This window comes from Bipolaris maydis, assembly GCF_028858645.1.
Source record: "Bipolaris maydis strain C4 unplaced genomic scaffold PSV08scaffold_11, whole genome shotgun sequence".
In the NCBI taxonomy this organism is placed as follows: Eukaryota; Fungi; Ascomycota; class Dothideomycetes; order Pleosporales; family Pleosporaceae; genus Bipolaris; species Bipolaris maydis.
Window position 1 is genome coordinate 1,037,584 of NW_027093867.1, and position 16,255 is coordinate 1,053,838.

At 51.1% G+C, this 16,255-nt stretch overlaps 3 protein-coding genes across 3 annotated transcripts; 2 read left to right on the forward strand and 1 right to left on the reverse strand.

The window, feature by feature from the left end:
- Positions 1–732: 732 nt before the first annotated feature.
- PSV08DRAFT_411375 (vacuolar protein sorting-associated protein) lies at positions 733–9,230 on the reverse strand (the record flags this gene model as incomplete). The annotated part of the gene is made up of 11 exons (XM_066093887.1): positions 733–1,797; positions 1,859–2,058; positions 2,121–2,345; positions 2,425–2,955; positions 3,683–3,686; positions 3,951–6,119; positions 6,179–6,285; positions 6,354–6,512; positions 7,417–8,410; positions 8,462–9,030; positions 9,083–9,230. 11 exons carry the CDS (start codon positions 9,228–9,230, stop codon positions 733–735), a joined length of 6,171 nt encoding a protein of 2,056 aa, XP_065948710.1.
- A 718-nt stretch (positions 9,231–9,948) lies between these two features.
- Positions 9,949–13,890, forward strand: PSV08DRAFT_378632 (uncharacterized protein; the record flags this gene model as incomplete). The annotated part of the gene is made up of 3 exons (XM_014221958.1): positions 9,949–11,046; positions 11,128–13,756; positions 13,823–13,890. The coding sequence occupies 3 exons, from the start codon at positions 9,949–9,951 to the stop codon at positions 13,888–13,890; spliced, it is 3,795 nt and encodes a 1,264-aa protein (XP_014077433.1).
- An 803-nt stretch (positions 13,891–14,693) lies between these two features.
- On the forward strand, positions 14,694–16,019 carry PSV08DRAFT_411377 (uncharacterized protein; the record flags this gene model as incomplete). The annotated part of the gene is made up of 2 exons (XM_014221957.2): positions 14,694–14,904; positions 14,960–16,019. The coding sequence occupies exons 1-2, from the start codon at positions 14,828–14,830 to the stop codon at positions 16,017–16,019; spliced, it is 1,137 nt and encodes a 378-aa protein (XP_014077432.2). The 5' UTR covers positions 14,694–14,827.
- Between the last annotated feature and the right edge of the window lie 236 nt (positions 16,020–16,255).

The following is a 16,255-nucleotide window of genomic DNA, read 5'->3' on the forward strand; positions in this document are numbered from 1 at the left end:
CGATCAGTACATGGATCGCCCATCGCTACGCCCGTAACAGTAGCGACGACATGAGCCGTCGTCCGCCACAACCAGTTTCTTGGTAAGAGTAGTCTACATCGCGAGTCAGTCAGCCTTGAAAAAAGAAATCAATGGAGCATCAAGACCCATACCTAAAGCGCATAGTATCTCAAATGATACAATTGCCATGTCACTCGTTGCTCCGTCGACACAAACGCCGTCCATCGCGCAACAGAAATTGTTACGGCATGTCTAGTTCTCCATGTTACTCCAGGTAACCACGGCTATCGGCGCACTATCCGTAAAGGAGCCGCCCATGTCGCTTACGGTTACATCTTCCTCCCACTACATGGATCAGCCCCATAAGTTTTCCCGATCTCGTTCGCGGCCCATCAGCCGCATAACAGAAAACCGGATTCTCTCCACTCTGCGAGGATATTGAGTAAATACGGGCGGGTTCCTTGGGGAACAACAACATCCAAGACTTCAAATCAAGGCATAACACGGGCTTGGGGGGGGTGCACTTTTGTCCGCGGAATACGACAAAAAACCGCGAGTATTCGCCGGGACACATATATGTTGAGAATTTAGTGCGGGAACGCGACCTGGAAAAGAGGAGATGTTGTCTTCCATTGTCCTAGGGTGGCTAGTATACATACCCTACACGACAAGAAAAACAGCTCACAGCTGACACATGATTTATTGAAACCAGATATTATAGTACAGGAAAACTTACTCCGAACACTGGAACGTAGCTGTCCACTTGCCGCCAGGCACATCCTGCAACACTACGCTCTCCTGCTCACCTGCGCCCACGCTAATATCCACGGCGCAGTCCTCACTTTGACTCCGCGCTTTCATCAAGGTAACCCGGCCACCGCAGTTCAGCACAGGAACGTGGACTTCGCCCGTCGTTCCCTCGGGCGCCTCAAACTCCAGTACTACCTTGCTGTCATCTAGGATCTGAGTCTTTGCGCCGAAGAACCCCAACGTCGTGCTGTACCCTGCGTCTGCAAACTTGAGACTGTCACCCAGATTGGGAGCAATGCGCCAAGTTGCTCCACCGGCTGTCAACAGCTGTACGCCGGCAATATACTGGGTCAGTGAAGATGTAGGACCGGTTGCCCAGCCGTGTGCGTGACTGATGCGCGCGTCGTTAATGTACGGCGCATAGTGCAACTCTCCAGTTACGCTATAGCCCTCGATAAAGGTTGAGTTAGTCATGCGCGGGTCGTCGAGCATGAAACCCCATTGCAAGTGCATGAGGTCCAGAGCAGCTGTCACGTTGCGTGCGAGGAAGTGCGTTTGCAGCTCAAAGCCCGAGATGAATGGTGAAATGGCGTCTTCGGCTTCTGGCGCAGGCGCACCATACTTTGTCCATCGCTCAACCAGACGATTGCTTATCAAAGAATTCTGTTCTGCGCTCTGAGTAAGGTTGGCGACAACGGCCCAGGCATTTCCATCCTGAGGATTTAGTGTCGTTGTCTCGTTGTCCTTGTACATGCCCACTTCCTCGTCCCAGAGGAGTTTATTGGCGGCTGTCTTGATGCGCTCGGCCGTCTCTCGCCAATCAGATATATTGGCAGTGTCGTTGATAGCGCCAGCAAGGTAAATGGCTTGATAGAGTGTGTAGTAAAGAATGGCATTTGCCTCGATATTGTGTCCGCCCATTCCCTGGCGGAGCCAGTCCTGGGGCGTAGTCACGTTCATGAGACCAGTCGAATCAATGTTGCTAAGTGAAAATGAAAGAGCAAATTTGTATTGCTCCCAGAGAGATTGTAGGTATGACATGTCGCCCTGTACAAAACAGTCAGCCCGCTGTAAAAGGGGATATGGGTAAGAGGGAGTGAATTCTTACAGTATAAAGGTAGTGATCCGCTACACCGATTAAGGTATAAAGATGGTACGTAAACGACACCAAAGGGATAAAAGGTCGACCGGCATAGGGCAGCGTACCAGTTGTTTGGTTCTGAATAGCAAAGAGTGAGTTGAGAGCGTTTTCAATCGAGACGACATCGTTTGTGGATACAACCACTGCAGGTACAGCAATGGCCATATCTTTGGGGTTCTGTTAGCATTCTCTTGTTTTTCAGATGAACCGTCATAGAAGTAAAACGTACCTCCAGCCCAAACAAGCCTATCCCTCTTCGCTCCATCTACCAACGTACTCGTGCCTTGAGTGATCGTATAATTGTTATACCACGTAACATTAACTGGACTCTGATCATCCTCCCTCGAGTATCCCGTTTCCCCCAAATGCACCAAAGCATTACCCGTATCCGGTGGGATGGTACACAACTGATTCGTATATGCACCTGCATACCAAATCCTATTCAACAGCTCATCTACTCCTCGTTAGCCAAAGTTGCGCAAAAAAAAAAACTCCCTTAGTAAAAGCTCCAGCCAAGAAAAAATATCCCTTACCATCACAATGAAAATAACCAGTGTAATTCCCAATCGCATCATCTGCCCAGTGCGGCATAGCCGTATAATGCACTTCCGCACCCGTAACCTCCAAACTCCCGGTACCATTATGCACCAACGTCATATACCTGAACCCACCCCTCATCTTATCCCTGGGCGCCGTATACTTGCCCGTTCCATTGACGCGAAACCACAGCGTCTCATCCTTGCCGGCATCAGCAGTAGCATCGCTACTGCGATTGCTAATCCATAGCGAACTCTCAGAAAAGGTAACGCCGATGTAATCCCCGGCTGCATCCACGCTACCGCCTACACTCACACTCACGATGCCTGCGATGTTGATCCCAAAGTCGTACGCTGTGGATGCATTTCCGGTGAATACCGCGCTGCCATTGCTTGCTCCCCGGAGAAGCGCCTCGGGGTTCGCGACGGAGCCATTACTACTGTGTATAGAGACGGGGAGTACCGTCCGAGATTTGGGCGCGAGAATGTATTCCGAGTATGGAAGCGACGACGTGGCGGATGCCGTTGCTGCTGCTGCTGCTACGAGCGCGAAACGAGACAGTATAGACAACGTCATTGCGAAGCCCGTTTTTAAAGAGAAAAAAAAATCTCCCTCGGAGCTGCGTAACTATTCTACTAGACGCCGCCATACTACCCCAAAGTCACTTATATATATACCACCTCCGCACTTCTAACCGCCCCCCGGACTTGCTTGCGCATCCGCATCGCATTCATCCCGCTCATTGGCATTCCCTAGCGATCACCCCCCTTCCCCCCATCTCCACCCTGACTTACTGAAAAAGATGACAGAAAACAAATGTCGCAAGAGGGGGGGGGGCCGGAGACAGAAGTAGCTTTCGCAGTAGCTTCGCCCCGATACAACACCGAGATGCAAGTTGCATCTCGCGCTGTAGTAAACCCTGTTTAACGTCTGTTTAACTTTTCACCCCCAGAGCCAAAGGAAGAAAGAAAAAAAATGGGGCAGACGATCTCGGGAAAGAAAATGCGGGGTAACGACGTATGCGTGTCGGCAAGTGTTGATTGCTTCCTGATCCAAGCTACTTATAAACGGCTAGGATTGGTTACGGTCGTTGAGAAGCCCTCCACATCTTGTGGGCCGCATGCGCGTTGTTGGGTCTTGGTCTCCACAACCCGGGTGGGTTTTGTTTAGTCAGATGTAAAGGGAATGACGGTGAGGGCTGAATTGTGTTTTTTCTCTGGTGGGCGTATAGTACATTAGTTACATCGGAGGTACTGTACTACTAACATCAGGGTTCAATAAAAAGGCGAGTAGAAAGGGAGTGGACCAAAGGGGGGCTCCCACGAAATTCATGATCGGCACGAATAATTTTGCATTAGTACTAGATACAGCGTGCCCCCATTCCATCTCCTCCGCAACGCAATGATCCCCCATTTCTTTATTTCTTGCTCGGGGGCAACATGCCAAGTAACCTCTCTACTTCAATAGCTGCACTTCCGCCTGCTTTGGCCCGAATCTCTTCGAGCAACTCCCGGTCTTTGACTTTGAATGCTTCTTCTCCTGCCTTGACTAGCAGGCCACATTTGGTCCACATTTCCACGCGCTCAGGTACGGACAGCGATGTGCACTTTGGTATAAATACCGACGCAACTCTGGTGTTGCCAGCGCCCAGAATCTCGTTGAAAAAGGGTTCCCAGCCAATAGGACTCTTCTTTTGCTTGGCGAATTCTTCGAGCTCGATCCAGTGGCGTGCTGCGACTAGCGCCCGGAGCCGGATGTACGTGTATGTCTTGTCGTTGATCTTGAACTCTGACTGGACCTTTTGAGCTCGTTTGGTATGACCCTGGCGAATAAGTTGGAAGATTGTTTCGTTCGCCGAGAGACCAATGTAAGTCTGGCCAGGTAATGTGCTACCAGGGCTGGCGTCCCTGGGTCCATTGAGGTCATTTTCGAATTGCGTTTGGAGACGAAGAAGCTTGGCTGCATCATCTATAGATTGGCGTTGGAAGACAGCTGTACTCTCGCGAGAGTCTTGGAGATATTTCGATGCCAACTTCAACTTGTCTTGTGCGGCAGCCTGGTTGTCTTGCGAGAGGGCCTCAGACAGTAGGAGATTTGACCCATCGAGTCGTCTGTCATCTTGGTAGTAAAGATCCTTCAGCAGGTCACGATCCTGATCCCAAGCTGACGATTCGACAAGAGCTGTGGCGACCGGTCGGCTGTTGATGACACGAAAGAAGGATGCAAGCGGTAGCTTCTTGCGCAGATGGAGGAGAACATGGTAGATCAGGTCCGTGTCGCCAGATTCGATAGCCTTGTCAAGCGCAATATTGTCTTCCTTCATGTTCAGGAGCAAGGGTACTTGCTTGCCCGCTCTAGGTTCGTAGTTTAGTAGGTCCGTTGCAAGGCGAACACGACCTTCATCATACGCTGCCCGCGCAATGTCTTCAAAGGACACGCCTGGCTTTCCATGGAGCTTCTTGACAATCAAGCTGCATATTTCTTCTTCCGGGTCTGTCGAAACACGAACCTTTTGCTGTGCCCAATGACCATGAATCTGATTGGCTGGCAGATGCAGGTACTCGGCGATTCGCAGTGCCAAGAGGTATTCACTACGATTCGTGAGACGTTCAATGAGTTTCTCGGGTGTCATGCGACGATACTGATCGTAACTGAGCGGCAGTCCAACCTCGTAAAAGCGCACAGCGTTGAGGACTCGTAGTGTATCGCAGGTATCGACAAAGTCATCAGATGAGTATAAGTCCAACACGGACTTTCCATATGAGGCAGCTTTCAACAATGACTTCTGCCAATGAATATTGTACTCATGCGCAGCAGCTTTGATGCAGGTATCCACAGCCTCGCCCAAACTTGGTCGTATAAGCTGGATAAGATCGTCTGCCTTTGGGCTCTTTTGCTCGAGGAGAGATGAGGCCTCCAGCAGATTTGCAGCAGGCGAGTCAGAGCCAAGCCTGAAGACGTCGACCGCTTCATCTGGTACTTTTTGGATAAACTCACACACATCGTTTGTGAGAAGGCGGATGCCGTCAATATCTGGCAGCAGGTGTACCCAAGTATCATAGTAGAACTTTGTTGCAGCACTCCTGGGACCAATCAGATGTACTTCATCTTCCCACGCCAGTGCAACGGCGTTTGAGCCGCACCATTCCATGTCCTTGGGAACTGTCTTGATCTTGCTGTCATACTCGCTGAGCTTCTCGCTCCAATCACCGCTGACAACCCATACCTTTCCATCTTCGGTATAAAACGCGAGGAACTCTGCACGCGGACTGACACTGATGTGTCTGAAGGGCCCAGCATCAAAGTTCCTGTCTTCAGCTTCGGTTGCGTCCACAACGTAAAGTGTCGTTCCGATGGCAAGGATGACTTCGACCGAGCGCGAGAGAGAGTATGCAGGTGGGACTATGCTCCAGGATATAATAGGGTCGGTCGGTGGGATGGCAAGAAGTTTTGGACGCGGCTCGGTGTACGAGGTGACCGAGATGAGGTGGTTGTTTCCCAGCAACGCAACAAAGCCAGTACTATAGAACTTGCACGACACAACGCCGAGTTGGTCTGAATCATGGCCAAGTGTGAATGGCACGAAGTCGCCCTGCAGGCCGTAGTAGCATCGCACGGTGCCGTCCGATGTGACAACAAGCAGCTTCTCGTCCTCGGACCAACCCAAGCCCCGGATGGGTCCCTTGTCCCACTAGAGGCTGTCAGTGTTGCCCTTCGTAAAGGTTCGCAGTTGATACTGAGGTGACGCACGTTGATGCTTCGGATCAGCTTGCCTGCGCAGCTGTAGATGTCGATGCTCGACTTGGACGGACCTGGTCCACGATATGTCTGCAGCTTTTCTTCATCGCGGTATATGGCTAATGAAGTCAGCCCAACCCCAGTGCAGGTATGCGCAGTCAATGGCAGGCAAGCGGGACATACCTACCTACAGCACCGCTATACGGCGCCCCCACCACATGGTAGTTCTCGAGCTCGAGGTCCTGGTCGAAGACGGCTTGATAGAGCTGGACTTTTCTGTAGAACTTGTCGCCGACCTTTTCCCAGTTGGCTGTTGGCTTGGACATGTTTGGTCGCGGACGTCGGGCTACCACGGCGCGAAGTGGTCGGAAGCCCGATGCGCGCCTGGTTGGAGCGTGCTTGGAGTTGCGGTCATAGCTCGAGACACTCGCCGAGGCCTGTCACATCACATATGCACGACGTACGGAGGTGGCATTCAGCGGTTTATTCGGACCGTCTTTCTTCGCAGTAATACAAACGTCCTTTTAATCCGGAGACGTGTAAACACTTGCTGCATCGTGGTATCCACTTCAAATAACCCATGGCTCCAAACACAGATCTCTCTACCCGTGCCGCAATTGTTACGTTAAAGTCACCTTTCGGAGGCAAATCAACCGCCCAAATCAGCACAATCACAGGCATTCCACAACGTACGATCAACGAAATATACAGGAGAGCCTGCCGGCGAGGCTTTGATCCAAATGCGTCTATAATCAAGATACTCCCTGAGTACCTTGAAGATGCCCCTCGTGCTGGCCGCCCTCGTAAGCGAGAAGCTGTTCAGGAAGCTACCCCTGAGAAGGTATGCCGTGATAGAAATTCAAGGGAGAGTATTTGTGCTGATATAAATGTGAAGAGCCCTCAAAGAAGTGAGGAACAAGCACATGAAGCCAACAAGCATGCCTGCATTGACGAAGAAGACGAAGTATGAGAGACCTGACTAGTTGTAAGGGCGTGTGAGACGTATTTCATTCATCGTGGCACAACTATATACTACTATCTACGTTCGGGCCTGTGTTGCTCGTATCGAAAGAATAACGCCGTCGCTCATGCATCCATAATCGAAGTTCATCCTGTGTCCTTTCCCAACTCCATCAAGGTAGCAAGCTCCCTAGCCGCATTCGTTTACAGTCCATTCTCCATCATACCGGCAAGTTTCTCGTGCATTCCAAATCGTTCCACATCGCTACCAACCTTCTTGCGGAACAGACCGAGATCTTGGAGGAATGACTCCGCCTCGTTCTGCAGCTCCTGTGCTAGCTCATCGTGCTGGTCACCCTCATCGTAACCTGAATCAGAATCGTCATCACTGGCCTCTGCGTCACCACCAGCTCCCATTGACCGATCCACCTCATCTCCTTCACCCAGCCACTCTCCGTTCTCAAAGTCCGGTGTACCAAGCTCCCGCGGTGGCGGCAGGACGATAGGGTTCTTGAGCTCTCCAAGGGCAAGAGCGAGATGGCGTCGCAATGTGTCAATCTCTGCACGGAGAGCTGCATTGAGCGGGCGGAGCTCCTCGACTTCCGAAGTGAGTGCTTTGATCTTTGCAGCTGAGACTTGGCGGTTCTCCTCCATAAGACGTTGCATGAGTGCAACCTGCCTCTGGTACTCATCCAGCTCGGTCGCTTCTTCCCTCTTGCGCTGGCTAGCAGCATTTACGCACACCTGTAGACTTCGGATCTGCTCCGACATCTCGGCAATTTGAGCATCTCGCTGTGCAGCAGACATGCAGTCCTGGTTGACGAGAGCACGGGTGCGGATGCGCTTGGCTTGGTCAGCATAGCGCAGGGTGGACAGAGTCTCGTCGTAGTCGGATGGAGCAATACACGCAACCATAGCTGTCTTGCTGTTACCGCCAAGAGAGTCTTTGAGAAGCCAGGTCAACACTGAGTCACGGTATGGGACCACCTCACGTGGTCGTCGTCCTTTGGCGCCGTGCCGCCGGGGATCAGCCAGGGCAGCAATGACTCGACCAAGTGTCGTGAGAGACTTGTTGATCTGGGCTCCCTCTTTCAGACGAGCACCCGTGGCTTCTGTCGACTTTGCACGTTCCGAGCCAGCAAGGTCAACCAAACGCATGCGTGCTGTACGCTCAATGGTCTCGTCTGAAAGAAGAGAATGAGTGATTTGCTTGAGGCGGATTGTGAAGACTGCGTGGGAACGGGATGAAGTATCGTTCATTTTAGTAGAAGCGACTGTCCGGCTCTATGCAGGTGTTAGCATGGGTTTATAAGACAACAGAGATTGGATACGTACCATGTCGCCAATCTTCATCAGGCGCGCGACGTCAGCATAGCACTTGACTTCGGCTTCGGTCAGGCCTTGTACATAGACGCCATCCTTCTGACTCTCACGAATCTTGAGGTAGACGGGCGGGTTCGTCCTGGGCTGAAGCAAGTCACGTACGTGCTCGTTGTAAACCTCAAAGTAGGATACTTGGACGTGATAGTTGGTGTTGGGCGATGGCTCATGCCTTATTCTCGCAAACAGCTCCTCGCAGGTTCGCGGAATCAGGCCTGGGTTTTCCGGCGTGCCCATCATGGTGTAACTCTTTCCCGAACCCGTTTGACCATAGGCAAAGATGCAGGTATGGTAGCCGGCAAAATTGTGATCTAAGAACTCCTCACCGAAAGAGCGGTATACATCCTCCTGGTGCGCATAGTGCGGGTCACTTTCGTCGTGCGACCAGTATGAGCGGTCGAAGGTGAATTCCTTGTCCTCGTGAAACCGGCGTCCGTTACTGTCGCTATCCTCGGGCGCATATAGCGTCGTCTTCTGGGTGGCTGGGTCCATTCGGATCAGGCATTTTGTGCCCTTTTCCTTTTCTGCAAGCAGATTAGTATGCGACGATACATGGAAATTGTAGGAGATGCTCACCTCTCGGCACAAAAGCCCTGCATCGCACCACCACCTTGACATTGCCCGGGTCATCGTTGATGGGTGTTGGTGGAGACATGTGTGCATATGAGATTTCGGCGGATGCACGCATGGAAGGTGCCGAGGCGGTTGTATGTAGCGGATACATTTTGTCGTCCAGTTGGTCTCCTATTAAGGGGCAGTAAGATCGCCAGAGCTGTTGCGACCGGTCAATGTACACCAGGTGCATAGTAGTAGTTGGTGTTGAGTTAGTGCACGGATCGCTCCTGCCATGACTCGAGGGTCAATGTTTGGGGCGTGTCAACACGCCGTTGCCGGTGCGATGACCACCACGTCACTGCTTGGCAGCCCACCAGCCGCCCGTCTTCATACCGTGGCGCAGCGGAAGCATACATGATGGGTCGACAATCCCTACAAGCCACATGGATCATCACGGCGGGAATAGATGGATGGACCATGAAAGTAGTTCGGGACGTCGATGCACCGTCAGTCCCTAGCAATTCGCTCAACAGAGCATTCCCTGCTCCTCACCCGTCAGCCAAATGCCCTGCTACGTCATGCGGAATAATAACAAATGTCGACTCCGGTGCAAAACAAATCCAAAGTGGACGGCAGAGCATCCTCACCGACCATGACAGCTAAATTTGGATACCGCTCTTTTCTCAGCGTCGGGCATGCTGGATGTTGTCGGGCGCGAAGACGCCGTACCTAGCGACTAAAAAATTCGCCAGAGGAGATGTGACTGGCCAGACCCATCGCCTCTACCTGCGACGGCAACAGAAATCCCACAACAGCGTTACACCGCACTGCAGGAAACGTCAGCTCTCCCCATTATACGGTTCCGCTGACGGGTCTTTCTGCCCAACATGGCCACGGCTGCAGTGCTGAGCCTATTGGATGAGCACACCCGGCAGGCCGCCTTTGACGCCAGCCTTGCCAAGCTCAAAGCCGCACCCCATGGCATTGATATCAGCGCACTCGACATTTGCCTTCGACTCCTACCCACCAACGGATCTGATGCCGCATCCGCGAGTACCGTGCAGCACGGGCAACTGTGGGACATCGTTTTAAGCCGCCTAGCCGATGAATCATCCTCAGATCATCTTTATAAGGTCGCAGAGTTGTGTCTCAACCGCGAATCGCTAGTAGCAGCTCATCTCAAGACTGGCCTTTATGATGCTATTGCCCGATCAAGACAAGGCCCTTCTGGGAACCCCGAAAAGCTCGAGTCTGCAAAGACGTATCTGCACTTTCTGAAATGCTGTTTCTGGGTGCCAGGAGCAGAGGACCGCATGGTCGATGTCGATACTCTTAGTCTTCTATCGGATTTACTGGGTATCAATGGATTAGACGAGGCTACACACGAGGTTTTATCCGCTTTCTTCTCATTGTTGAAGAACAAAAGGGGAAATTCGCCCATCAAAACCGACCGTGTAATCAATGAGTCATTGTGGAACAAATTGAGCACTCTTGATACGAAGCGTTTTGCTGCTAGATCAAGCAATATTTACAGAACTTGGTTTCAGTGGATTTCGCTGGCTGCATCCAATGGCCTCAAGTTCGAATGCGTAAGGGAAGAACAATACTGGAAAAAACTGAGACTCGGTCTCGTCAAAGGCCATGCAGACCAGCGCAAGTACTGCCTCGGCATCATTCGACAATCTTTTCTGGCCACCACTGATCGCATTGATACTCCAACAATGCAGTATGCTACAAGTGGCGTGGACCGGGAAAAGTATGATCTCTACTCTACCTTATTCGAGACCATCGTCCTGCATCGCTACACTGGGCAGGTGGAAGACTCTCTCTCGTCAATGACCAAACTGCTTGGATACTCAAACGCTCTTCCTTCAAAAATCACTCCGGCAATGACGACCACTCTGCTCACTGCAGCTCTTGATCCATTGATTCAGGAGAGTGTCAGGAAGATGATTGGCCGCTGGTACATGGACTTTGTCATCCAGGTAAGCAAACTTCAACAGTGCTGACGCGCAACATAATCTGATTACAAGCTGTTTTTCAAAATGCTAACCATATTCCGATAGCGCCGCGGTGATATCAGTGGCCACATACACTTTCTCTTCGACGGATTCCTCCCATGGGCAACAGATGGGAGCCTGTTCACTTCAACGCTCACTGCTAACCGAACGCAAACTACCTGTGCCCATGGAGAGGCGTTAGCTACTCTTATCGCACGATTCGCATCTGATACTGAAGATACTCCATGTTTTGTCCCATCGAACGATGATAGCACACAAGAGATTGGCGTGGATAACCACCATGGGCGTGCCATCGTATTAGGTGTAGTTCGATTCATCATGAACGCTCGCGGCCGCTTATTTCAACCGGCGATACTGTATTTACTGAACGGTCTCATAACGGGTCTCACCGTGCGACAAAGCAATTATTCACTGTCAGGACACCCGGACTTCGCAGCAGCCGATATTGCACAAATCTTAAGCCTTGCACGACTTCCGGGCCTTCCTGAGGTAGCAAACGATTTACATACCCTTCATTGCCGAAAGCTTTGCGATCTTATCCGCCCTGACTCGGGCTCTGAGATGATGCCGGCTGAGGAGTCTCTACGCGCTCGATGTAAAAACCTGGAAAAGCAAGTGGATCAATCAACGACTGTCACCAACTCGGATGAAGCTACGCATTCGTCACTACAGGTTTTCTTGAAGGAACTACGTGAGTCAAAGCATAGCTGCATTCAGGGACAGAGATTTGCGCCTGCCTGCAAGGCCTTGACCAAGCTGCTCGATCAGATGGACATCAACTCTGTCGATCCAGATGAGGTGCATACCGCCTTGGCAGCACTTTGGGAAGAGGCCGAAATCCGCGACTTCATTCGGCCATTTTCTGTTCACTTACCACCTCTGATGTTCCACCCAGCATGCGTACACATTTGTGTCGCGCATCAGCAAAGAAACGACATAGAATCCGCGACAGACCTTACAAACCTTTTGTCCAAAGCCATGTCACGTCTCACAAGGTTATCCAAGGGTAGGTCCTACGTACTTGCAGCGCTTGCAAAATCGCTTCGCAAAGCTGCTTTTGCAAATCCTTCCATCACAGGTATTCTTCCCTTTGAAGATTACATCTTAGACTTTGTAAACGATCCTGCATCCATTAAGCCAGAGTTCTTGTTCGAGGTCGTGGCCGCTGAAAGACTGCAACAATACCTGCCACATCGAACGTATACCTCGTATTACGGACTGCGAGAATGGCATGCATACACAGCTGTCTTGGATATTCTACGGCGATTCCCTGAAGGGCAGTTAGATGTTGCCAAGAGCATTCTCAATCACTTGCTTCAACCCTGGAAAGATCAACAGCCGCCAGTCGCTGTTAAGAGTCCCTGGAAAAAGACTCTGCAGTTACAGGCAATTCTTTTATTAAGCCATCGTTGCATCAGGGATTCGGATGCTGATGCATATCTCGATGGACTCACACATGCTCTGACACTTGAATCATGGCCACGTTATCGCTATCTGCTCGAATGGACCATAGCTCGCATTTATCGTCAATTCCCAGGAAAGTCTTCAAGAATTATCGAGCAGCTGCAGAACCTGGACGAGTACAGCCCTATGCACATTGCCAGCTTGATCAAACTTGGCCTTCTAGTCGCATCCTACGAGTCTGAGGCCTTTACTGCCCAGCTTATGATGCAGCTCAATGCATACTCGGCAAGTCCGAAAGTTCAGATACGCCACGAGGCGAACTTTGCATTTCCGCTGGTCTTTGATCTCGCAAGCAAAAAGGGTTGGAAGACAGTCGTCGAGAACCCTGCGCTCTTGGCTATGGATACCTTTATCCGACGTCTCGACAAGTTCAGTGCTTCGCCATGGACGATAAGAACCTTGAAGGTCGACATTGAAGCAGACTTCACCATGGTCGGTATTTTCCAGGGGCAGTACCTTTCAATTGAATCACCAGAGGATGAGTTGGTTGCGTACAAAGATTTTGAAGAGCTTGAGTCGGACGATCAAGCGATGCATATCGCTTCTCCTCCCGCAATCATACAGTTGGGCACTGCGCCAGGAAGACAGAATACCAGTGATAAACCAGCGACCGCGGCTCCTTCAGCTGTGTCTAATGAAGATGCAAGCGGCCAGATCACACTACAAACCAAGGCTGGTATCGACCTAGACAACCTCCATCCAGCATCTGGTCCACCAAGTATGCAAAACCGGCGGCCCGCGTCTGTTATGCTTGTCGCATCCCTGATTGACAATCCTACGAACCTCGGAGGTCTTTCACGTATATCCGAGTCTTTTGGGCTGGAGGCTTTATACATCGACGATCTCAAGAAGGTTGCGCACAAAGACTTCAAGGCTACGAGCGTAAGATCAGAGAAGCACCTTGCCATCAAGGAACTCAAAGAACTGGATGTTCCCGCATTCTTGTTGGAGGCGAAGAGCCAAGGATATGAGGTCGTGGGTATCGAACAAACGGATCGCAGTGGTATCTTGGGTTATGAAGGTGTCGATGGCGCATATCTGGGTAGTGATGGCGACACGATTGAAGTGGTGCGTCGTCAAGACATTGGAACACTGCCTAAGAAGTGCTGTCTCGTGCTCGGGAGCGAGAAAGAAGGTATCTCAGCCGAGGTACTTGCAGTCATCGACCGCAACGTGGAAATAAAGACTGTGGGCGTGACAAGAAGTCTAAGTAAGTTCTAGTTCTTTCAAACCTGTATGTGCAGTTGTGAGCCACAATCTAATATCATTTTCGCAGACGTGCAGACGGCCGGCGGTATTGCGCTGTATGAGTGGTGGAGGGAATGGGGTGAGATGTCGAATTAAAAATGGTGATGAGCGAGCGATGAAGCCTTTTCACATCCGTAAACTGCAACTCATCATGAAGCCTCAAACTCTCGTCTATCCTAGGCCCCTGGCCATGCTCCACTTGCTCCTGTGAACAATACTCACTGATCAACGCTAGGCCTCTGTATCCACCTGTGGAGCTACTGCAAGATCATTAGGCTCATACCTTTCGAGTCGGGTTAGTGTAGTCACAGAGCTGCGAAGATGAGGCAGGTGCATTGTACATGCACTACTGTATCAAGGACTACAGTGAAACAGTACGCTTCGCAAAGCCTCAGAGACATAGAGTATCTTCCAGTGTATGGATTGAGTGTGGGTGGTTGTGTCTGATTATGGACGAAGTTGGTCTAGGTAGCCAATGGCGATAGTACTACTACTATGGACACACATCCTCAGTCCAGACGCAGCAACCCACAAAGATAACAACGCGTCCACACACACATTATCACGCGTCAGGATTTGATGCCTGTCTCGAACGCCCTTATGCGCCAGGAATAATAATTTAAACGACATAGAAGGGACACATCTAGCGTTGGTGCTGTACGACGGTGAGGCACATCTTTGCCAACCCAGGCGCGCGTCGAGGCATCCCGCCCCCGCCAAGCAATGTGAAACCGCGCTCAAACCCATCCTCTCCCGCACGTCTTCGAACCACCCCTACCCTGCCCCAAGATCGCCGAGAAATACCCAGCCGTCACTCGCTATTATTGTGTGAGCGTGTTTCAATCAAGCAATACCACTCTGCGCTTAAGCCTTTTACCCCGTTGAACCAAAGCTCTTACAAGCATTATACCGTTGCAAGATCCAACGCCAAGATGGGGCTGGTACAGTCGCTGAAACGGTCCTCTCAGTGCTCCTGGTGCGCCACAATACGTGTAGGAATATAATAATTGCGACTACCCACAATGAGCCCGCGATGAATGAACCAGATTATCTTATCAAAATGCCTTTCATGAACTCCAAGGGTGCAACAACGCTCGGTCACACTTTCCGGTAAGCTACGCTGAAGCTCGGGACCATTTCTGGCTCGACGGCTAACCAGATGCAGAAACTTTGACCAAACTATCATCACCGTCAAAGTTGGCGGAAAGGAAAATCCCGAGTCTTTCAGCTGCCATCGCGAACTTTTGAGGAGATGCTCGACATACTTCAACACATGCCTAGAAGAGAAGGGCAACTCGCCTTACAACTCCTCTACTTCAACGCTTGAGCTAGAGGATACTAGTCCAGACGTCTTCGATGCATTTATGCTCTGGCTTTACACAGGATTTATCCCGCATCACTTGATCGAAGGTGGCAAGGAAGTCCATCCTCCAACACATGCTATTAGCGTCAATGGAAGCGACAACACCAGTGCTCCATCTACAGAGCAAGGCGAAGGCGACGATGTAGATACTGCCTCATGGGGTATCGCTCTGGACGATGAAACACCTGCAGATGGCGCATCAGTACCCGCCGAAGCAACAAACAGCCCAACAACAACCAGCGCAGAGAAGGTACAGGGGGAGGTTGAAGCTGAAAAGCCTCCAGTAGTACTGCCCCCTCGCAACCCTGCAGAGAAGCCCGAGATACCCAAGGAGACGTTATGTCCGTGCTGTTCACGACCCTACAAATGGAGGAGTTTGGAAGGATTCCTCGAGCGCCGTTTCATATCGCTCTATGTTTTCGCGCACAAATACTCGATTCCCAAACTAAGCCGCGCCGTCATTCTTGCATGGCAAACAAACGACGAAATCCTGCAAGTCATGCCCGACCATAGCAACGTCATTGCCGCATACGAGAGTCTCCCTCCAGACGCACCACTGTGCAGGTACTTTCTCGATATGTACTCGGTGTACTGGAACCCCGATCGTGATGATGAGCGCACCATTCCTCTGCGAAGCCACCTGCCACAAGCTTTCCTATTCGAGCTGGTCACCATGCTAGCAAGAGGTGAGCGGCCAAAGATGGAAAAGGAATGGTGCGAGTTTCACGAGCACGAGACTGAAGAAGAGAAGAAGGCCTGCCTGGATGATTTGGCCAAGGATCCCATTGCAAGCAAGGCGCTCCGACGCATCAAGGATAGCAAGGGCTGGAAGGGCCTAGTGCTCAAGAAGGGCAAGAGGTGATGAATTGACGACATTCTGTATACCAATAGTGCATAGAGGAGTTATTATCATGACCGGCGTTTGGAACTCAGCTGTAGCACCATTCGTATGGCTGAGCGATTCATTCAATACAACATCCTTTTTTTTTCGCTTTCTCAAGTCACGTGCGTATCACCACCACCTCCACCTTTTTCCTGTTTGCATACATGTGATTTTGCTGGCTAAAAATAGTCCCCACTCCTCCATCTGTGCCGTTT